Genomic DNA, 22,903 nt, shown 5'->3' on the forward strand with positions numbered 1-22,903 from the left:
TACTCAGACAGTTGCCCAAGCTAGATCTTGAATGGAGCCAACCACTGCTGAATCTGATAAATGTTAATCCCTCAAAAGGGAAGCTCCCTTCTTATCTCTCTGTAAATGTGGACCCCAACTCAAGCTCCGTAGTCCCATGAAAGGGAAACAAGCTTCTCAAAGGCTCCCTAAGACCCATCCACATTTCAGGAGTTCTGAAATGGACCTCATGCCATCTTCAGTTTCCCGATCCCGAAATCCAGCTGCCATGCACTTCCTCTTCCTTCCGTCCTCTCCATCACCAATTCTGCTACCCCAGTAGCCCTGAGATTCATCTTCTCTCTATTCCTCCTGTTCCCACCTTGACGCAGACTTCATCATCTCTCACCCAAACCATCTAATCAGCCTCTCAACTGTTTTCTCTGCTGCCAGACTTGCTCCCTTTGACACATCCCATCAGATCCTTGCCCCTCTCCACCTCCCCAGCCTACAGAAGGACCATTCTAAAATACAGACCAGGATCTTCCTGGTCTAGCCAGCGACTCCACATTCTCTCAGACTCACGTCCTGGATCCATGGTTGGGCATTGGACACCCACCCTTCATGATTCCACACTATGCGGCCTCTCTGGTTTAGTCTCCTGTTGCTTCCCAACACATGGTCCCTCTCCTCCAAACACCACCTCCCACCCTCCCACCCTGCCAGCCCACCCCCAAGACATACCAATACCCCAGAGGCATAGCAAGGCCACTGTATGGTTGGGCCACCCCAAGGAGAGTCTTGTCAGGCCAAAATGAGAGGCTGGAGCCATGGAATCACTTTGGGGACCCAGGGAGCAAGGTGCTTGAATGGCATCAGGGTCTCTGCCTGGGGGCTGGGGTTGTGTCTGTGTCCTCAGTGGGCCCGGTTCTCTTTCTGGCTGAGTGTCTATGTGGGGGAAGGGAGAGCCTGGCCACAGACTCACCCTCTCCTGCCCCCCACAGAGCTGATGATTAGCAATTAACCTGAAGGAATCTTGCAGATGAGTTTAACTGGGGGAGAGGGAGGGCAGCTAGGGTTCTAGGGACTTTGCCCTTGACCCGAAGGTATAAAGAGAAGGGTCCCAGCTCCTCTTCAGGTCCCTTGGGCTTTTCTGAGGCTGAGCAGCAGCTAAAACAGAACGCTGAGGTAAGCCCAGGGCCTCCACATCCCAGCCCCATCCCCAGCTGTTCGTGGGAAACAGCCCATCACCCCAGCACCCTCTTCTATGTCCTAACTGTGCCTCCCCTTCCTGCCCCCTGTAACATCTCAGTCCCAGTCCAGCCTGGCTCACTCTCCCACAGTAAAGAGGACTCATGCTCTTCCAGGACTTGGAATTCAGCTCGGCAGCCCCCGAACCCCAACAGCCAAGGACCCTTGGGACACTGCTGGGGTTTGGGTGTGGGGTTGCTGAAGCAGACTGAGGCACTCCCGCCCCAACAGCCAAGAACTTCTGGAGCAGTTGGGGGGCTGAGGGTAGTGATCAAGGAAGCTGGGGATTTTCCAGACTTGGAGACAGAGAGGAGGGCCCTCCTTAGTCTTACTCAACCTGTCCTGGGCTGAGCCTCAAGCACAGGAGAAAGGTTGTCAGTGTTTATATATTGCTGGGGAGTGGGGGTGGGGTGGATGGGGAGAGAAATTCATCTGTGAAGGGAAGCCAGGAACTTGGGATCTAGGCCAGTGGACCCTCCCCTGAGTGTGTGCCCAGCTGGTCCCACAAACAAGCAGGTGTCCATGGCTCCTCACTGCTCTCAGGACAGACAGAACTCCTGCCTGGCCCAGCCTCAGCCCACACCTGCAGCCTCTGCAGCTTGTTTGCTGGCTCCCTGTACCAGAGGGCGTTCTCAGCTCCTTCCCCCACGAGGCCTCCCTCTCATGCCCTTTCCCCTTCCATCTGGTCACTCCTACTCAGCTTGAGCATCCTTCCCTCCCCCAAGAGCACACCCCTTGCCCTGGGGCACTCTGATGGTACCCATGTATGTCACTAGAGCACTTGTCCCTGTTGCCATTTTCTATCTAGTTGAGGGATTATTCCATTGACATTTATCTCCCCACTAGACTTTGAGCTTCCTGGGGGCAGGAGCTTCACCTGTATTCAGTCACCACTGTACTCTGCATCTAGCTCAGCGCCTGACATGGAGGAGATGCTCAATTAATACTTGCTGAATGAATGAATCTGTGCTGAGCACCTGAGTGTCCATCTCTGGGTGTGTGTGGAGTGGGAGTGCGCTTCACTGGGTGTGTGTTTGGGATCACACACCATGGGTGTTTGTGCACATGAGCATGTGGGTGTGGATGTGGAGGGGTGGATACATGAATGTGTGTGAGTTTCCAGGACACAGCAGTTGTCATTCAATGTTGTTGTGGCCCCACAGTGTATGCCCAGGATGATGGCCTATGGAGAGAGATTGGGGGGCCCGGCTGTTTCCCCACTCCCAGTCCGTGGGGGGCGCATGATGCATGGGGCAGCCTTTGCCTATGTGCCCAGCCCCCAAGGTGAGTGCTGCTCCAACCCCAGGACTCTGGTTACCCACATCCCTGGCGAGGCCTCCACCCCTGCTATGCCCAGGACCTGGAACCTCTGGGGACTCCTGACTAGCCTCCCTCTCCAGTTCTGCACAGGATCCCAGGGACCTCCACCTATGCCTTCCCCAGCCTGGGCCCCGTGGCTCTTACCGAGCACAGCTGCCCCTACGGGGAGGTTCTGGAGCACCATGACCCATTGCCTGCCAAGTTGGCCCTGGAGGAGGAACAGAAGCCAGGTGGGCCTGGACGGGTGGGGAAGAGAGTGGTGGGGGTGTCAGCAGTGGCTGCCACAGTCCCTGGCCACGGCGCTCATGGCTGGCTATCCCCAGACCCCAGGCTGGCCCAGAGGCTGCACAAGGCTGGCGTGACACTCTTCAAGGTGCCACTGATGCTCACCTTCCTCTACCTCTTCGTCTGCTCCCTGGATGTGCTCAGCTCCGCCTTCCAGCTGGCTGGAGGTAGGCCAGCGGGGAGGGGGCCAGGGCAGGGTTCTGGTGAGGCCTTGGACAATGCTGGTTCATGCTCCCCAGGAAAGGTGGCTGGTGACATCTTCAAGGACAATGCCATCCTGTCCAACCCAGTGGCGGGGCTGGTGGTAGGGATCCTGGTGACCGTGCTGGTGCAGAGCTCCAGCACGTCCACATCCATCATTGTCAGCATGGTCTCCTCTGGCTGTGAGTTGACCCACAAGGGCCAGGGAAAGAGTGGGTGGGGGCTGGGTATGCTAGACAGGGGTGGAGTGGTGTGTCAGGGCTGGGGTATCAGAGGGCAATAGTGGTGAGAGGGGCTATAAGCAAAGGGGCTATAGAATGTGCCCACATGTACATGTGACTGACTGTACATACATGTACAGCATGTTCAGGGCTGGCAGCAACATAGCAGGAATGCCCAATAGTGGCTGGGACATGGGTAATGGGTCCGCTGGGAGGTGTTGTTGGGGATAGGAGCTGGGTGTCTCCCACACAATTAAGAGGTTCCCTCTTCTACCAGTGCTAGAGGTGAGCTCTGCCATCCCCATCATCATGGGCTCCAACATCGGCACCTCTGTCACCAACACCATTGTGGCTCTGATGCAGGCAGGGGACAGGACTGACTTCCGGCGGTGAGGGGGTGGAGTGGTGAGGGGCCTGTGCTTGTTGGGGGGAGGGTGGTTCCAGATGCCAGGAGCCCCCAGCATGGGCACACCCTGGCTCCGGTCTACCCTGCAATGTGGCCTCCCTGCCCAGGGCCTTTGCAGGGGCCACGGTACATGACTGCTTTAACTGGCTGTCAGTTCTGGTCCTGCTGCCCCTGGAGGCTGCCACCGGGTACCTGAACCATGTCACTCAACTGGTGGTTGCCTCCTTCAACATCCATGGCGGCCGAGATGCCCCTGACCTGCTCAAGATCATCACAGAGCCCTTCACTAAGCTCATCATCCAGGTGGAGGCAGGGCCGGCATGGGGTGGGGGCTGGGGGATAGTAAGGGGTCCTCTCTCACTCCCCCACCCACATCTTGCCCACAGCTGGACAAGTCCGTGATCACCAGCATTGCTACTGGTGACGAATCCCTGAGAAACCACAGTCTTATCCGGATCTGGTGCCGCCCAGACCCCATGGAGGTGAGTCCCACGTCTGGCCCCAGGTAAGTGAACTCTCTCCAGACAGCTATTAGTATCATCACCAGCTCAAAATGCTCCAGAGAGACAGAGCTCATTTAGCCTAGAGAGGGCGAATATGTGGCACTTCTACTGTGATACTGTGCCCACCCCTCCCAGTTACCCAGCTTTAGGCAACCGTTACCAATCAATTAAAGGTGGCATGTAATCCATCTAGCCCAGTGCTTCTCAAAGTGTGGGCCAGCAGGACTTGTGCCACCTGGGATTAGAGAGGCAAAGTATTCGGCCCCTCCCTAGACCTACTAAATCAGAAAAAAACCCAGGAAGTGGAACCCAGCAGCCTGGTTTCAACAAGCCCTCTAAGTCTGCTACACACCCAAGTTTGAGAACAACTGATCTGGCTCAACCCTCTGGCTTCAGAAGTAGAGAAATAGACTCTGAGAGGCTAAGAAACTTGTTAGAGCTTGTCCTGCTGTTTCAGAGCCAAGTGCAGGCTGGGGCTCTCCCCTCCCCACTGGGGTGCCAGGAGCATTAGTGACTCAGCAACTCCATTTTGGAAGCCTGGGTAATGTGGGGAAGGGGGCAGGGAGAGAATTATTAGGATGCCCAGGCAAGTGGGACAAACAAGAAACGGGCCCAGGAGCAGGACAGGCAGGCCACACGAGACCGTACTGGAGACACACATCTGCCTGTGCTGACACTGGGACTCCTTCCCCTGGAGACTGCCGCAGGCATGCGGGCCCTGTCCTGCACTGTTTCTGCTGCCAAGAATGAATATCTGGATCAGCTGGACTGGCCATTGCACCAGGCTAATAAGGAAGCAGACAATTAGCACACTTTCTCACTCAGCCATGAAAGGAAAGTGCTTCATCAAAACTATAATCTGCAGTATCTGCTCCTCCTTAATAATTACATACAAGAAGTAACTCCATTTAGAACAAGACATAAGGAAACCCAAGGCTCAAGGCACAGCACATCTTGTCCCTCACTTCCTTTCTACTTGCTACTTGATGTCACCAGACCTTCATCCCAGTGTGAACAGAGAACATCCTTTCAACCTGCCCTACAAGGTTCTTGCGCCCCTGAGTGGCACACAGCTCTGGCTCAGCTCTTCTGAGTGTTCAAGGCAGTTCGACATCAAAAAGCCCCTGCAGGAGGCTTTTATGCTGGCTTTGTGACCTCCCTAACACACCTCCGCCTTCTCATGAGCTCCCTGGGCACTCTCCCAGCTCTCTAAATCACCAAGTCCTCTCTACTTCATAGAAAAACCTGAAGAGAGAGAAATCACACACTTTTGATCTTCACAAAATACAAACCATGGAAGGGAGCTCCTCAGCTGCTTTGAAATCCCGGTGTCCACTTGCAGCTGCACTCAGCAGGTCTCCCCTTGCAGCGTGTACCCCCAAACGCCACCCTCCCTGATGGAATCCTCACACAATGCTGGTGAGGTGGACACGAGTATCCTGTTTGCCACAAATGGAACCTGAGGCTCACTGATCTGAAGGAATGCATTCAAGTTCACTTGGCTAGTGCTGTCCTCAGTGCTCCCGCTGCTGCTTGCCGGAGCACTGGTTTCTTGTCCCAGCTTTCCTAGGAGACGCTTTCCTTAAGAGAAGTGTCCGGATTGGATTTTCTGGCTTAGAGAGTAGCTGGTTGGGGGTTGGGGGGATCTGAGTTCCCTGTTCCCACCCTCTCTCTGGTCAGTCCCCATGGAATGAGCTCACACAGACACATGCTCGCTGTTATGGTGGCTTCTCCTACACCAAAGACTCATTTTTCCTTTGACCACCAAGCCTTCCTGTGTTCCCCTCCAAACTGTCCTTGTGGCTTCCAGCTTTCACCAAGCTGGACTGGACCTTGCCCAAACCAGTCTCCAAGGAACCACGTCACCAAGGAGAGTATTGGATGTCTGAGGTTTTCCAGATGGTGAAAGAAAAACCAGAGGCAGCTTAGTGTTCCAATACCTCTTGACGCTCCAGGGGTCTGTCCTGGGAATTACTTTTTCATGTGGTCACACTGTGGACCGTCAACCATTCTTGCTTGGTTTAAGCAAGCATCTTTTGAGGACTCACCATGGGGGAAGCAGGATTGTTACAGATGAGGAAACTGAAGCTCAGAGAAGCTTGTCCAAAGTCCATGCCACTGAGGTAGGATGAAAATCCTGGTGAAATCTGGAGCCTATGTTCCTGAATCCTTGTCTCACTGCCTCTTCCAGACATCAGTTTGGTGTCCCATCATATGTGTCCATTCCCCACTGCCCATCAGGCCTGAATGCCACGGGGTGACCACAGCCACTTGGAGACGGCTCCAGGGGTAGCAGGCGCTGCTCTAAGAAGGGGTTCTCCTTTCTGCCAACAGTCGGCGCTGCTGGCATGGTGATCACCCCCTGCTTCCAGAACAACTAAGACCCTAGAGTCCCCTGGAGGGGATAACGTGCAGGCCCACATCCTGTGCGGTTTCTCCCCAGGGGAAGGATTCTTGCAGTCCAACATTCCTCTATGAGTTTAATCATCTCCTTCAGTTCCCAGCGGTGTGTGTCCTTAATTTGAGGTGTCACTACAGGCACTTAAATCCCAATTACCTCTTCCAAGATTCCTCCCAACTAGCCCCTAGGGTGAGGTAGGCAGCAGTATGGACCTCATGCTGCAGAGGAAGAAGCTGAGGACCCAGTGTGACACAGAGGGAAGTGGCTCAGCTGGGGTTTGAGTCCAGAGGTGCCTGAGGCTCATTTGTTGTGCTCTCCTCAGAGTTCACCACCCCCATCACACCTCAAGGCCCAGCGAAAATGGGCATATCCTGGGGGTATGCCCCAGATCTTGGGCCTCCCAGCTCATTATTGAGGGTGGAGCTTCTATCTTCTCCTCCTGCTTGGCAAGGAAGCTTCAGGACCTGGCTTCTCCTCTCACTACCCACTCCCAACCTGGCTTTGCAGTTCACCCCCTCTCCACCTTACCCTGCTGTCTCTACACTACTCTCCTGCACTTTACAGCCTCTGGGGTTCTCCTGTGAGCTCAGTCAGGCCCAAACAACCTCAGACAGGAAGGTCAAGTTTCTAAAACCTAGAGGTCTTAGCCCTCAGCCTTGACCTGACCTGACACTGCCAGTCCTGAGTACAACCCCAGCAAGCTCCTATCTTCCTCCAGCCACCCCAGGGTCCCAAGGTCTCTCCCCCAAGAGACCCCTGGGCCCAGCCAAGGCTAGGTCAGTAGGGCACAGGCTGGTCAGGTACCCATCTCAGGGGTCATCTGCCCCCCAGGGCTCCAGGCTAGGGTTCACCTAGGAAGGTTCACCAAGGTCCTCGCCAGCTGGGCCAGGATCCTCAAGCACATGTGCAGGAGCCATTGATCCTGACCTAGGAAATCAGTCTCACACACACATACCCTTCCCACCAAGTGATTTTGCATGGGCTCAGGGAGGGAGGGGATCTAATCCTTATTGGGAAGCAGAATTTACTGACAGCTTAGCATGAATTAAGCCTGAGGTGAGCACTCACACACATTTTTGTCCTGTAACATTTATAATAGCTCTTTCATTATCCTGCTTTTAAGAAAACAGGCTCAGAGAGATTGTATGACTTGCCCAAGGTAGTTGGTATAAGAGGGAGAATTTGAACTCAGATCTGTCTGACAGCAAACATCTGGTTCTCTTCCTCACACCTGAGGGAAAGTTATCTCCGCTTTCCCAGCCTGCTTTTCCAATAGAGCCCATCAGATACTACTTCCTCCTGGTTTCTTGGCCTGCAATTCTGGCCCAGGCTTGAAACTGCCCAAGGCCCTGGTGTGGCCAGCTGGAGGCACATGCCACTAAAATAAACCCTGATTTAAATTAAAGCCAGGTGCCATAGTTTTTATCTCTATCATACATTTTTTTAATGACACCATTTGGAATAAACTCTAAAGGAGCTGTAACATCAAAGTGCCAGTACCCTACCTGAGCCCATGTCCTCAGCACCAGGGGAGCTCTGAGGGGTGTGGGATGCAGAGCTCCTTGGGGAAGGGGACCAGGGCTCATATCAGCTCCCAGAGGAGGCAGAATGTGGTGAACAGGAAAAAGTTGGAGCTCCTGCATTTTGTCTAGGGCCCTAGGGTTCAGTTCCTCCTTTATGAGATGACTTCTCCCCAACTAAGCCTAGGCCACTTTCTCCTTTCACTGCTAGGACCCTGGGGGAAAGGTAAGATGCCCCAGGTTGCACTGAGAAAAATTAACTCCTCAATCCAATCCCAGACCAGACTGGCCTTCACAAAATTATAAAGTATATCTTAAAGTGGTCGCCAACATTTACAGATTGGGAAATTTTAATCAAGAATTTCAAGAATTGTGGTTTCTTGTGTAGAATTGGGCCATTTGGCCATGCTGGGCTGTGTCCTTGGATGGTGACCCACAGCTCGGTGCTGAGTAGCCCCTGCCTCTACAAGCCTAGCACACAGCCTCTCCACCTCCGTCCAGCCCGAGCCCCTTAGTTAGGCTGCCTGCCTGGCCCTGGGCCCTCTGAACTGCACTGGGGGAGGGAAAATGTGGGGCCTGGATTTCTGCCCCAGGGGTGTCTCCCACCCCCTCAGACTGACCCTGAACTCCTCCACATCAGGAGTTGAGTGAGAGGAAGATGGGGCCTGGGCTAATGGGGAGAAGATGCTGGGGAAGTGTGGGCCACCATGAGAAGGACTGGTAATAAAAGTTGAGGCAGGAAGAGAATTTAGAAGGAGGCTGATCAGCAGCATGCAATGCCAAGGAGAGGCAGAAGAAAATGAGAACAAGAAGCCACCAGATCAGGAGGCTCTGCAGGCCCCATGGAGAACCAGATCAGTGGAGCAATGGATCAGAATATTTGGAGGGCTGACCATGTCCAGATTCTCCTGCGGCAGGTATTTTCACCCCTACCTCTTCAGCAGAGGAGACAGGCTCAGAGAGGGCAATCAAATTGACCAAGGGCATGTAGCCAAGAGGTTCCCCTCTACTCCCTACACCCCATGTCTCCCTAACCCCCATCTTAGGCCCAACCCCAGGCTGCATTTTCCTAAATTCTCTAAGTCACTTTCCTCTTATCTAGGCTGCCACCCCCATGCCCAGGGCAGAGGCCAACACCAGCCGGATCCTTGGAAACATCACTATGGAGAAATGTGAGAGCCACAGCATGGGAGATGCCTGGCATAGCAAGAGCAAAGCCTGGCAGAGGCAGGCAGGGCTGCTCCCCAGCTTGGCCACTGCTCTTCCAGCCCCAGGAAGGACAGCTGCCAACCAGGCCAGCTCCTGGGCTGGGGCCAGGCCATGTAGTTGAGGCTGAAGAAGTCTGAAGTGGGGACTTAGGCTCTGATCCCAAGGGGATGGCAAAGATGGTAGACTGGGAGCTGGTTGTGGGGAGATCAGCTCTCAGCAGCTTGACACCCCTGCTCCCCTGTAGGTAACCACATCTTCGTGGACACAGGGCTGCCTGACCTGGCCGTGGGGCTCATCCTTCTGGCTGGCTCCCTGGTGCTGCTATGTACCTGCCTCATCCTCCTCGTCAAGATGCTCAACTCTCTGCTCAAGGGCCAGGTGGCTAAGGTCATTCAGAAGGTTATCAACACTGGTGAGCCCTGAGCTGTGGGTGGACTGCCCCCAGGATGGGTCCTTCCAGATCTCACTAAGTCCTGCCACTTCCCTGCCCTGTAATCTGGGTAAAGCCCTATCATCTCTGAGCCTCAGTTTCCCATGTGAGCAAAGAAGTTTGGAATGGGTGATTTCTGAGGCCCCTGAGGTAGTAACAGCCGGGATCTGTGGCTTCTTCTGGCTGCTGTTCCATTCTAGCAGGTGACTTTAGAGAGATTCTCAGACACCTTTGTTTGATTCAATCAACAAGTAGTCATTAAGCTTCTACTGTGTGCCGAGCATGGTGTAGTGCTAGGGATACACAGATGAGCCATGCAGAAATAGATCCTTCTTTCAGGAGGCTCACAGCCCAGAGGGGAAGATGGGCAATGAAAAATAAATGATTAAAATGGGATAAATCCAGATAAAAGGAGAGAACAGAACTGCCAAGGAGAAAGCAAAAATGACAGAGTAGGAAGAGGCTGCTTTTAGTGGGCCATCATAGCCTCTGTGAGGAGGTGATATTTGAGCAGAGACCTAAATGAATAGTCAGACATGGCTGAGGAGTGTTCCTGGTGGCCGCAAGAGCAAGTGCAAAGTATCCGAGGTAGAAACCAGCTGAGCCGGTTTATACAGAAAGGTGGCAATATGTGATGGGAGCTCAGTGAGCAAGGCAGGGTGAAGCCAGGAAGGTAACCAATGGAGCACATCACAGGGGCGCTGCAGCCTGTGTTCAGAGCCTGGACGTTAAGAATAATGGGAGTACTCAGGGATTTGGGGGCAAGGGAGTCGCACCATCTGATTTTCATTTTGAGCTTCCTTCTAAGGTTTTAGGACACTGCTTGGCACTGGCAGAGACCACATGTCAAATGCTGGACTGAGGTGCATCCCACAGGAGCACAGAGAAGAGGGAGCGACAAAGTCCGCCCAAGGGCTAGGGGTCAGGGAGGGCTTTCCGGCAGTGGCGATATCTGCGCTGAGCCCCAAGGATTAACATTTAGGAGTAAGAAGGATATCCAGGCAGAGAGAACAGCCTGAGCAAGTGTGATGGAATCGAGCTGAGAAGGGCCTTTTAATCCAAGATCAAAGCGGGCAGGTAGAAGCCACTGCAGTTGAGCAGGGTACTGACTGGCCCCACACGGCAGCTGGTGTACACTACCTCCTCTTAAAGTCCTTGCTTCTCTCCCAGTGCCCTCCCACTGACCCTGCTGGAATGGGGGTTTCCTTGCAGACTTCCCTGCCCCTTTCACCTGGGCCACAGGCTACTTCGCCATGGTGGTGGGTGCCGGCATGACCTTTGTTGTCCAGAGCAGTTCTGTGTTCACCTCAGCTATCACCCCTCTCATTGGTGAGTGCCCGTGCCAATAATGCACGGTGGGGTGGAGCTGGCAGGAAAGAGCTGCAGGAGGGAGCTGGGGAGACCATGTCCTGTCTGCCCCCCAGGCCTGGGTGTGATCAGCATTGAGCGGGCCTACCCCCTCACACTGGGCTCCAACATTGGCACCACCACCACGGCCATCCTGGCTGCACTGGCCAGCCCAAGGGAGAAGCTGTCCAGTGCGTTCCAGGTATGCCTACGAGAGTGTCCTGCCAGAGGCAGGACTGGGCTGGGACCAGGCCGTGGCACCTGACCCAGGCTGGGACAACATGCAGTGAATAGTTTTAGACTGCCTACTAGGGGCCGTTGACTACACCAAGCTCTGTGGAAATGAAATGGGCAAAGCAGACCTGGTGCCTCCCGCAAGACCGTAGCATCTAACAGGCAGACAGAGATAATTATACCAATAAACAGCAGAGAGTGGGACTGGCACTCTGAGAAAGTGGTGCTGGCCCAGTATGGGGGAGCAGAGATGAGTAGGGGGACAGATGGTAAAGGGGCTGCTGTTCTAGGAGCAAAGGAGTAATGGCGAGCCAGGGGCTGGGGCCAGAATGCAGACCAATCAGGAGCTGCTGAGCCAGAAAAATTAATATGAATTTTTTAGCTGCTGGATTTGGGCAGCATATATTGGGGAATTCCTGAGGGAGGGAGAAACATGGAGAGTTCAGGGCAGCAGTTACTCACCAACTGATTCAGAAGTATTTCAATGTTTAACTGGGAGCAGGTCAGCACCAAGTGGTGACTTTCTTGCTGCCCAGACCAGGCTGGGCCCCAATTATCTATCCCCAGCAGCCTGACCCAAGAGCTGGGGCCCATGCCCACCTTGGCCCCTCTGCCCTGCAGATCGCTCTCTGCCACTTCTTCTTCAACATCTCGGGCATCCTGCTGTGGTACCCGGTGCCGTGCACGCGCCTGCCCGTCCACATGGCCAAGGCCCTGGGCAAGCGCACGGCCAAGTACCGCTGGTTTGCTGTCCTCTATCTGCTCCTGTGCTTCCTGCTTCTGCCCTCGCTGGTGTTTGGCATCTCCATGGCAGGCTGGCGGGCCATGGTAGGGGTGGGTGCACCATTTGGGGCCCTGCTGGCCTTCGTGGTGCTCGTCAGCGTCCTGCAGAGTCGCAGCCCTGGGCACCTGCCCAAGTGGCTGCAGACGTGGGACTTCCTGCCCCTCTGGATGCACTCCCTGCAGCCCCTGGACCACCTCATCACCCGTGCCACTTTGTGCTGTGCCAGGCCTGAGCCCCGCTCACCCCCTCTGCCAGCCAGGGTCTTCCTGGAGGAGCTGCCCCCTGCCACGCCCTCCCCCCGGCTGGCATTGCCTGCTCGCCTCAATGCCACTCACCTCTAGCCGGTGCCCAGACTGCCACCTGGGGCAGAGAAGGGCCTACACCTGGTGCCCAGGATAGATGGGCAGAGCGGTGTTTCTGTGCACTCTGGGCATGCGCCTGTCATTGTGCAGGTCCTCAGAAGCCTGGGCTTGTATGTCTGAGAGTCGGGGTGTGTACATGTGAGGACATGTTCGGGTGAGTCCATGTGTCAGCCTGTATGTGTGTACTGATGCCCCTGTGAGGGACTGTGTGCAGGCTGCGGGGTGCCTGAGTATGATTTTGAGTCCTTTGTACATGTGCTGGGAGACTGGGCTTATGTCCTTGTGTACACAGAACTCCAACTGGGCTGGTCTAGAGTAAGGGTGGGTCTGAGTAAGTGACTTGCAGCTGTTTGCTTGTGTATAGATGTGGGTGTGAGTCACTGGCTGAATTCTCACCCCCTCCCTGCAACCTTCTTTCCTCCATGATACCATTCTCATCATTCACACCCAGGTTTGCTAGGCCACCACTACTACAATCCTATTCCCCAACACTGCCTGATGAAAAGGAATTAAACTCTCATTATGCATTTGCAAATCTGTTTGCTCTCCATCTAGGGAGGCAGGAGAGACCATGACTTGGGGTTCAGCAGCACTATCTCCTGCAAGATCACCCAAACAATCCACCTTGCCCTGCTTTAATGAGTCCAATCCCTGATTCAGACTCCCTGGAAGCTAGCCCCTGGGGACTGGGGCCACCCTCAAGCTAAGTTGCAAGGAGGGCTCTCTGCACCTCCATCCCCAGACCTCAACAGGCTGACCTGTGATCTCTCCCTGCCTCTGGACTCACCTCACTTCCTCACTCTCTCCCTCTTTCTGGGATAAGATCAGTGCTCCAGAAAATAAGTGACAGGTGGGGACTTGTCAGTGACACTAGGGCAGGGAATGGGGACAGGGAGGGTAGAAACGAATAAGAGAGGTCATGTCCTGGATGACCAGCCACCCTCCTCCCACTTTTGTCCTCTACCTTTGGGCAATAACCAGGCCTCATTTAAACCCACCTAAACTTTCAATTCCTCCTCCCCATAGGGTCCCTGGAGCTGAGGCCTGCAGGGTGAGGGTCAAGGGGTGGGGGATGCCAAAGTTCCTCCCTCTAGTTCAGGGAGTCCTCTGGGACCTTTGGGCCCTAAGGGGGCAGGAAGGCTCTAGGGCTCCAGCCTGGTTGAGATGGTCTTGGACATGTGTCCCCCCACCATCCCCTCTGAGATATGCTGGGGGAGATACATGGGCCTGAGGGCCCCAGAGAGGCTCTCCAAGCTACCAGCCCCACTCCACCTGCTTACCGCCCTTGCTGGTGCTTCCTCATGCCAACTGGAGCAGGTGAAAAAGAACCAGCCTCCAGTCTGACTCCCTGATGCCACAGATCCTAGCTCCTGTGTGTCTAGGGAGGGGTGTAAAAGGGTAGGAAGGGGTTCCCTTTACAGTTGGTTCTGCACAGAACTGTGCAAAAATTTTTAAGAAAGTATGTTAAGGCCTGAGCTAGAGGGTTTGAGAAGGCCACCCCCTGGTACTCTTCCTCAGCTGCAGTGTCCTTAGGACACTGAGAAGGTGCCTAGACCCATTGACTATGGCCTGGCAAGTCAGGCCAGAGGCCTCTGCAAGGCACACATGGATGGGAGGGCCAGGTGTAGGGCATAGGAGGCTGGGATGTGTCTGTGTCCTAGCCCTACCATATAACCCTTCTGCAAGAATCTTAAGGTAAACCAGTTTCCTCATCTGCAACTCCCTCTGCACAGCTCTAAGATGAGCCAGTCAAACCCAGGTTCAGAGTTTATTTTGACCCTGCTCCAGGCAGCCTGGCTGTCCTGCTATGTGCCCTGTGTGCATAGCCCGTGGATAAGCTTGTGCACAGTCTTGTTGAGGATGCCCCCATGCACACCCCGTCGGCCCATGAGCACGAGCAGCACACGTGGCGTGTGGCCCACGCAGACTGCACGCCCGTCCAGCCCCTTGGTGTGCGCGTCCAGCACTCCGTCGCCCTCCGACAGCAAGTGATCACGGATGACGCAGCAGCGGCGACCTGCCACGCTCAGGCCCGTCTGCAGAAAGGTGCGCCTGTCAGGCCCTGTGAGCACACCCACCTCCTGAGGTGAGATAGCTGCCAGCAGGCCCCCAGGTCGTGACGCCCACACGCAGCGACTGTCTGAGTGGCCCACGATGGCCACGTCGTCTATACGCTGGTCTCGCAGCACCGCACTGATGTAGCCTTTCCAGTCACCCATCGCGACTCAGAGTGCCGTCATGCCTTGCCCTTTGGAAGGATGTCTGGCTGAGCGGCCTGCCTGGAAAGCCCCCACCCCCACCCCACAGCACTGTGATGTATATGGGGGCGGGGTTGTGACTTTAGGCATGGTGATGTCACAGAGAGACCATCTACACTGGAGAATGTGGTTGGGGGGAAGGGAGTAGCTCTAGGAGAACTAGTAAAGTCTAAAGTTAGCCTGAAGGAGGAAATCGCCTAAGAGTCTGGATAACCTTCAAAAACCAACTTAAATGGCCCATCAAGCACAGTATGAATGGGTTTAAAACAAAAAACTGTCCTGTGTGGACAGCTAGACCTCTTGCCTGGTAACCATCCAATCCCCAGGATGTGGGTCTCAGATGAGCATCAAAACCTGGAAAGCTGTTAAACAGATTGCTGGGCCCCAACTCAGTTTCTAATTAAGTAGTATGGGATGCAGCCACAGAATATGCATTTCTAACAAGTTCTTTGGGGATGCTGATGGTCCAGGAACCACACTTTGAAACCCACTCCCCTAGTGCCCTGTCGGAGTGAGGGTGGGGGTGGGGTGAGAGTCTTCCACATGGCCAGCCCTAAGGGTCTATACCACTGTTTTAATGTTAAGCATTTCTAACCATGGTTCTCAACCTCGGCTGCACATGAAATCGCCTGGGGCATTTTAAAAACATACCATTATCCATGTCCCATCCCTAGAGATATTGATTTAATTGACCTGAGGTGAGTCTTGGGCGTAAGTTCAAAAAGCTTCCCAGGTGATTCTGATGTACAGTTGAGATTGAGAACAGCTGCTCTATAAACTTAAAATGTTAAGTTTCATAGGAAGAATAATATGTGGAGTCACCTTGCACAGGGCTTGGTACACACTACAGGTCAGTAAACGTAAGAATGGACATGAATCTAAATAAATCTTGCTTAAGATTTCTATAGATCATGTTCTGAGGGATGTAGAGAAGTACACAGTTTGCTGTCTTGGCATTTCCAGTGAGACCACTGTAGAACTATGCCTCTCAAGCACTTTCAAAAGTCACTTTATTGAGTGCCTATTCCATGCCTGACCCTGGGCTGGCGGTAATGGAGGAATGTAACACTCTTCTTGCAGTTCACAATCATTCCCCAGTCACCCTCCCATTCCAGAATCGCCCAGGCGGGGAAGATGAATCCCTGGGCAGTCAGGAACTGGTGTGTTCCCGAATCCAGGTCAGGTAGTTGGCTACGTCTGTGTAGACACCAGGTTTGTGGCGGTCACCACAACCCGAGCCCCAGCTGACAATGCCTCGCAGGATGAGCCGGTGCCCAGCAGCCTCATCCTCACACACCAGTGGGCCTCCAGAGTCACCCTAGGTCGGGTAGGTAGGGGACAATCAGCTCTTGGCCTCGGGTCTGCACTTGATGGGATTAAGGGAGGGCACCCAGCAGGCCTAAGGGCTCACCTGGCATGCATCAGTGCCGCCCTCCAGGAAGCCAGCACAGAGCATCCCAGGAGCAAAGGCAGTTCCATGTGCACCAGGGGTGGAGCAGAGTTCACGAGTGAGGAGCGGCACCTGGGCCTCCTGCAGGAAGCTGGAATATTCCTCAGCCCCTAGGAACCGACAACACCTTCCTCACACCTCTCGCGATTCCCCCAGCCATCCGGGCGATGGACTAGGCTGCTCCATGTTCTTCTAAACCCACTGATCTTCCTCTCCAGCAACAAGCCCGAGAGGGAGGGAATTGCTATCAACACCATTTCATAGACAAGGACATTGAAGCCAGAGAGGAGTCACTATTTGAATAGGCTGGGTGAAGCAGGATTGATTTGGACCTCCACCCCCACTTCTGTCCAGTGTCTCAGAACCTTGCTCCCCAAATAGTCCACTGGCTGTTGGAGTGCCAAGGCCGGCATCCTGGTTAGCCCTTGTAGCCTAGCAGTCAGAGGAAACCAAGGGAAAGTGCGATTCTCCCTGTACCCCTCATAAGATTTGGGGCCCTCCAACAGGCCTGAGAGGTGCTGACTGCAGAGACAAGGGCCTTCCTTGCATGTTTGCACAACCCACCAGGTCAGCCCCACTTGCTGCTGGTGGAACCAAAACTGCAGGCTTCTCTTGCCTACCCGGGTGACCAGAGGTCTCCCCTCCCACCCCTAGCTGTTCTGCCTACCCTCGAACTGGTGGCCCCAGCCAGCCACCTCGCAGAGCTCGGCCTCGGGTTCGGAGTGGCTGGGCAGGCACACGGGCTGAACGAAAGGCGACGGGAGCGCGCAGCGGCCTTCAGCGCTCTCCTGCAGGAGCAGCAGAGCTAACCCAGGCGGGGAGGAGTGTGAGACAGAGAAGCCAGTGCCCTGAGCTCTCCCCACCTTTTTCCCCCGTGCCCTGCAGGGGCGCACGCACCTAGGTCGTGCTGGTAGGTGATGGGCGAGAAGGCCTCGTGCAGGCGGTAGGCGCGCACGGCCAGCGTCTGGCACTGCTTGCAGGTCTGGTTATGGCGGTCCTGGCCAAGCACCACAGTTAGCTCCTCGGGCGCCGGCCTGTGGGTGGAATGGAGGAGAGGAAGCATGCTCAGGGCCGGCCGGCCACATGCCTCCTGCCTGGGTATCAGCTTCTCCTGGGTAGCTCTGGAAGTGAGGGGTGGGGGGAACGGTGGTGCGGGGTGGGAAGGTTAGGGCAGGGGTTCGGGTGTCTCTCGGAAGCTGGGTAGGAGGGAAGGGGAGCTAGGGTCCCAGGCGGGGCTTGGCGGGCGGTTACTCGCCGGTTCTGGAGGCAGTGAGCCGCGGTCAGCACCCAGCAGGAGGCAATGAGGCTGCCGGCGCAGAAACTGTGGCCCCAGTATAGTGCGGCGATGTAGGGGTGTGCGCCGGGCAGCGCCACCAGTCCCCCGACGACGCGGCTCAGCGAGGACAGCCGTTTCCGGAGCCGCTGTCCACAGCCCGCCAAGTCCGTGCTGGGCAGAGGAGTCGGCGCCTGGGATGTCGCGCGCGAGGCCGCGTGAAGAGCCCAGCCTGAGAACAAGGAGACCCAAAATGCTCTGGGAATGTTGCTAACCCCGCGCCCTCTCTGTCCGCGCTTCCTGCCCCTTTCCAACCACCTGCAGGCGTGGGCGGAGGCTTCTGCAATGCGGGAAGCGAGGGCAAGTTGAGGTCCTGATGCCCAGAGGGGACCCCGGTTGGAGACGGGATCTGGGGTGTCGTCGGGGCTGGGGCCTGGCATTGTGCCAGGCGGCAATATTCCCAGCTCAGCCGGTTGCCGCTCCATACGAAACACCACGGGCGGGTGTCATTGTCCGGGTTCCTGTAATCACAGGAGAGGGGGGAAGGGGGCGCTGTTTGAACGTGAGGAGCCTCAGAGGGCCCTGGACAGGAGGGAACGCCCTGTCCCGGCCCCCCACCCGGCGAACCGGCAGAAGGCATGGTCGCCCAGTCCCCATTTCAGCGCTTGCTCTGCTGTCACGTTCCGGTAGGTGGCCTCCGAGGCCCATGGCTGGCACTGTGCGTTCGAGATGGTGGTCCTGGCAGCCCCGCGGTAACTGAGCCCTCGACCGTAGTAGCAGCTCGCGCCAATGTCTGGGGAGAGAGGAGGCTCGCTGCAGCCAGCAGATAGTGTGGTTTCCCGCCGCCCTCTCATCCGCTTTGCCCATTCTCCCTCATACCTTTGCGCAAGCCGTTCCTAGGTGGGGGATGGGCTTCTGCTTCCCCCAAGACCCTGACTCACCCACATCGCAAATGTGTCCGGCATAGCCCGCAGGGCAACGGCATAGGCGGTGGCCATCTGCCTCTAGGCAGTGGCCCCCGTTGAGGCAAGGGTTACTGCTGCAGACTGGGAGAAGGAGAGCATTGAGCCACCTCTGGGCCCAAAGACTTCCCCAGAGAACTCCCCCCCTGCTATGGGCAGGCCACCCGGACCCCTGCCAGCTCCTCCTCCAGAGCTTTCCACCTTCCTCCTTCCTGGCCAGTTCCGGCCCCATCCACTTACCCTGGCTGGCCAGCTGCTTGCATTGGGCATCTGGACCCTTACACCAGCACTTGGCCACACCTACTGGCCAAAGCCTGTACCAAATTTCCTTCTCATGGAAGAATTGAAGAAGCTGAGGCTCAAAGCACTTCTCTGGGAACAAAGGCAGGGGGGTGGTCTCCGGAGAGGCTGGGACCATGCCAAGTCTCTTGGGATCCAGGGACCCCCCAGCACTCCCTTCCCAGCCTCAGCATCTCCTTACCTCTCTGGCAGTGATTCCCAGTGAAGTGTTCTGGACAGATGCAGTGTGGGCCTCCTGGCATGTTCACACAGGTCCCCCCCTTCTGGCAGGGGTTCTGTTTGCTGCAGTGGTCTGAGGGGCAAGGTATAGGAAGAAGAGCAAGGAGACTGAGTGAGGCAGACGGCCAAGTCCCTACCCAAACCTGCCTGTCTTGTGACCCTGGCACTCCAAGTTTCAAGCTGTAGTTTACCCACCTGCAAAATGGGGCTACCCGCTCCCAGAACTTCTTCCTCTGGAGGGAAGGAAGGGGCGGGATGGGCCCAGAATCCCAGGGGTATTAGGTCCGATGATACCCAGGAAAGTAACTAGGGGGGAGGAGAAGGCCCTGGGCCACCCCAAAGGCTATGTGTGGCACCTTTCACTTTCTTGGGCTCCAGGCAGTATGCCCATTGCTGGTCCTGCTCAAAGTTGGGGGTGGTAGCACACCTATAGAAAGAGATGAGGCTTTCCTGCTCTGCCTGAGTGGCTGGCCCACCTTCCCCTATTACAGCTCTCTCTCTCCAAGCAGGGTTCCTGGGGCAGAGGGATGCGCAGAGACCAACTCCCCCAGGCTCCTGCTCCAAACCTTTCTGGATGGTCTTACCAGGGCAGGGGGCCAGGCCGGCCCCTAGTGATGCATTTGTGGTACAGCTGCCGGTGGTACTGGAAGGGGAAGTGGCAGGGCTCCCCAGTGACGGTGAGCACTGCAGGAATAACACACTCCCTAACAATAGTCCCTGTGCCCCCTTGCCCAAGCACCTCCCCTCAGGGGCAGTTTGGAAAAAGGACAGACCCACAAAAAGATTGTGACTTCAACCACTTCCTGCTTAAGAGGTTGGTTTCAGTAGTCAGACAGCTGAAGTGGACTCCTGGCTCCACCACCTACTATAGTGTGATCTTGGGCAAGTTCGCAGCCCCCAGGCTTAGAAGAGTGCCTGCCACAAAGTAGGCATTTAGTAGACACTTGCTGAATGTTGAAGTCACTTGACCACTCTGAGCCTTAGTTTCCTCATCTGTAAAATGGTGATAATTACAGTATAGTCGAAGAGTTTCCGTTTTGCAAGATGAAAAGAATTCAGCAATGGTTGGTGGTAATGACAGCACAACAATATGAATGTACTTAATGCCATGGAATTGTACACTTAAAATGGTTAAGATAGTGAAATGTATATTATGTGTATATTACAACAAAAACATTTGAATGATGTGGATAGATTATTACAGAAATGTATTCATAACTTTAAATGAAAAAAAAGCAAGTTAAAAATAGCATGTCAAATATGGTCCTGGTTTTTTATGAATATATTTACATATGTATAAAAAAGAAATCTAGGACTTTCTCCCAAGTTTGTAAGAGTGTTTTTTTTTGGCAGGCAGTGAATTATGGAGGACATTTTTCTTCTCTTGCACTTCTGCAATTTCTAAAGTTTTTACAATAAAAATATTGCCATTATAATTTTTTTTAATAGTACAATCAAACCTCATTACTCACAGATTCTGTATTTGTGAATCTGCCTTCTTGCTAAAATGTATTTGTAACCCCCAAACCAGTTCTCAAGGTGCTTTCAGGGGCACTTGTGGACATGCAGAGTGGTGAAAAATTTGAGTCACCCAAAGCACACATTCACAGCTGAGGTGACACAAGGTGATGCTCTTATTTCAGCTCTTCTGCTGTAAGCAAGCACCCTTTTCAGTTCATTGAGGGCCACATTTTTTAAATTTTGTGCTTTTGGTAGATAATTTTGCTGTTGAAAATAGCCCTCAAATATAGTGCTGAAGTGCTCTCTAGTGGTCCTAACACGCAAGAGGGCTGTGACATGCTTTCTGGGAATGTTTGTGTGTTAGATAAACTTTGTCCAGGCGTGAGTTATAGTGCTGCTGGCCATGAGTTCAATATTAATGAATCAACAATATATTAAGTAAGGTGTCTTTAAACAGAACCACACTTAAAACAAGGTTATATATTGATGGTTGATAAAAATGTTGTGACCGGGTGGGGAAAAAGAAAGGGGGCATTACAATTAGTATGTATAATGTTGGTGGGGGTCATGGGGAGGGCTGTAGAACACAGAGAAGACAAGTAGTGGTTCTGCAGCATCTTACTACACTGATGGGACACTGACTGTAATGGGGTTTGTGGGGGGGACTTGGTGAAGGGGGGAGCCTAGTAAACACAATGTTCTTCATGTAATTGTAGATTAATGATAACAAACAAACAAAAAAAATGTTGTGACCAGAGTTCATAGGAATCTAACTCCATATTTTCTCGAGAAGCAATAGTTCAGTATTTGCAAATTCAGTGTTCAAGGTTACTTTATAGAACATGACTACCACAAATAATGAGATAAGACTGTATCTACTTCAGAGGAGTTTTGTGAAGTTTAAGGAGATACTTCCTATTAAACACTTAGTACAGAGTCTGGCGCATAGGTCGTGCTGGCTAAGAACTGACTGCTGTTTCACTGTTACAGGCACAGTGGCACTTGTTGAGAGCTAAACTAGGTACAGGAAAGGAAAAGAGAAGGGCCTGGGATAGACCTTCAAGATGTAACTGGGAGGGACAGAGAGGAGGAGCCTTCACAGGTACGTAGGTAAGGGAAGGGCCCTAGGTTGGATCAGCAGGAGGCAAGAGAGCAGTTAGGCTGGGTGTGGAGTGATGAGGAGAGGACGCTGAGCCTGGCGGTGGTGGATATGCTGGGCCTCAAGGCCAGGCTCAGGGGCTGGGCCTGACCTGACCTGACCTGGCCAGGTTCACCAGGGCAGGGTCCAACTAGTTCACAACTCTAGGTAAATATTTGGTGCCTGGAAATGATGAAGGCAATGGAGCTATGACAGGGTGAGGGGACGGGGGAGTCAGCAGGCATTCCCCAGCTAAAAGGCAGCTTGACAATAAAAGCTAATATCTTTTAAGCATTTTACCCTTCACTAGACTGTGGACAGAGTGCCTCACGTGGATTAGCAATTCATGTTCCCTTCTCCACAACCCTAAGAGGTTTACTATTACCAGCCTAGTTTTACAGATGGCGAAACTGAAGCTTCAAGAGGTCAAACCACTTGCCCAGTCACCCTGCATTACTGTAAGCAATGAAGCTGGGATTCAGATGCATTTGAACTCCAGAGCTTTGCTCTAGATCATTCCTCATCTAGTGAGGGTTCTGGCCTCTGTGGCATGACTGATGCCCGAGAGTGTCGTGATGAAAGAAATGAAGAGGGAGATGGGAGAAACTGAGGAAGGCAGGAGGTGCTGGACTGGGCACTCAGCTACAGTCCAAGCCCTGCTCTCAAGAAGCACATAGCTCACTATCACTCTGGGTCCCTGGTGCTCATGGGAGTAAGATCTAGCACATTAGTAGGCACTCAGTTCTGACCCCAGCCAGACAACTCCAGGGAAGAGAGTGAAGAGTACTCAAGACCTCTTCCCTCATTTCAAGGGCCCAAGACCGACCACCTGCATACTACCTGTCATACTTGTTCCCATCCAGGAGTCTCCGAGGAGGCAGAGTCAGATCACTTACCTACTGTGTGCTCATCTGCTCTGTGCTTATGCTGCCTGGGGGCTTTCCAAGGTGGAGTCTACACGGGGAGAGAAAAGGGCAGAGAATTTGTCCAGAAAGGCATAACCTGCTTCTGATCCCATGCTAGTCCCCAGCTTCCTTTAACAACCCAGAAATGCATGCTATGTTCTCATATCCACTAGCTCTGCTTCTCTCTCTCCTCCACCTGGGCCTTATGAGCTGTCCTCACCTTCCAAACAGGCCTTCTCGTCATCTGGACCCAAAGGTCATGGGCAGAGGCCAAGGCTATGCAACCCCAGCACAATCCTGGTTTCCATAGCCCTTACCAAAAGCACTGACTCCAGGCTCACCAGCAGGGACCCCAGGAGCAGCACAGCCTTCATGGTATCTGTCCTTTGGTCCAACTGCATTCCCAAGAGTCCAGATCAATAGAATTGGTCAAAGGTCAAAGGTCCCTGAGGCCTAGGAAGCAGAGATTGGTAGAGTTGCCCTCCTGGGCCTGGGGGTACACAGG

The 22,903-nt window shown here is 54.1% G+C and overlaps 3 protein-coding genes across 4 annotated transcripts; 1 reads left to right on the plus strand and 2 right to left on the minus strand.

Annotated features, from left to right (window-relative positions):
• Positions 1-1,061: 1,061 nt before the first annotated feature.
• Positions 1,062-12,967, plus strand: SLC34A1 (solute carrier family 34 member 1). 2 transcript variants are annotated; one of them, XM_036887009.2, is made up of 13 exons: positions 1,062-1,146; positions 2,373-2,493; positions 2,610-2,759; positions 2,853-2,981; positions 3,054-3,197; positions 3,514-3,625; positions 3,750-3,945; positions 4,029-4,124; positions 9,169-9,238; positions 9,520-9,687; positions 10,918-11,034; positions 11,130-11,254; positions 11,908-12,967. In XM_036887009.2, the coding sequence occupies exons 2-13, from the start codon at positions 2,376-2,378 to the stop codon at positions 12,409-12,411; spliced, it is 1,929 nt and encodes a 642-aa protein (XP_036742904.2). In that variant the 5' UTR covers positions 1,062-1,146; positions 2,373-2,375; the 3' UTR covers positions 12,412-12,967. The 2 variants fall into 2 exon arrangements, with proteins under 2 accessions (XP_036742904.2, XP_036742906.2); XM_036887011.2 differs by lacking the exons at positions 1,062-1,146; positions 2,373-2,493 and having other exon boundaries at positions 2,648-2,759; positions 3,059-3,197.
• A 94-nt stretch (positions 12,968-13,061) lies between these two features.
• Positions 13,062-14,676, minus strand: PFN3 (profilin 3). The gene has a single exon (XM_036887021.2). It carries the CDS (start codon positions 14,649-14,651, stop codon positions 14,238-14,240), a length of 414 nt encoding a protein of 137 aa, XP_036742916.2. The 5' UTR covers positions 14,652-14,676; the 3' UTR covers positions 13,062-14,237.
• Positions 14,677-15,708: 1,032 nt separating this feature from the next.
• Positions 15,709-22,831, minus strand: F12 (coagulation factor XII). The gene is made up of 14 exons (XM_036887012.2): positions 22,716-22,831; positions 22,390-22,447; positions 19,479-19,578; positions 19,251-19,321; positions 18,857-18,967; positions 18,616-18,747; positions 18,355-18,459; positions 18,041-18,206; positions 17,732-17,934; positions 17,396-17,645; positions 17,038-17,174; positions 16,808-16,945; positions 16,102-16,250; positions 15,709-16,008 (listed from the first exon to the last, which is right to left on the minus strand). Exons 1-14 carry the CDS (start codon positions 22,797-22,799, stop codon positions 15,841-15,843), a joined length of 1,872 nt encoding a protein of 623 aa, XP_036742907.2. The 5' UTR covers positions 22,800-22,831; the 3' UTR covers positions 15,709-15,840.
• Positions 22,832-22,903: the final 72 nt, after the last annotated feature.

This window comes from Manis pentadactyla, chromosome 2, assembly GCF_030020395.1.
Source record: "Manis pentadactyla isolate mManPen7 chromosome 2, mManPen7.hap1, whole genome shotgun sequence".
NCBI lineage: Eukaryota > Metazoa > Chordata > Mammalia > Pholidota > Manidae > Manis > Manis pentadactyla.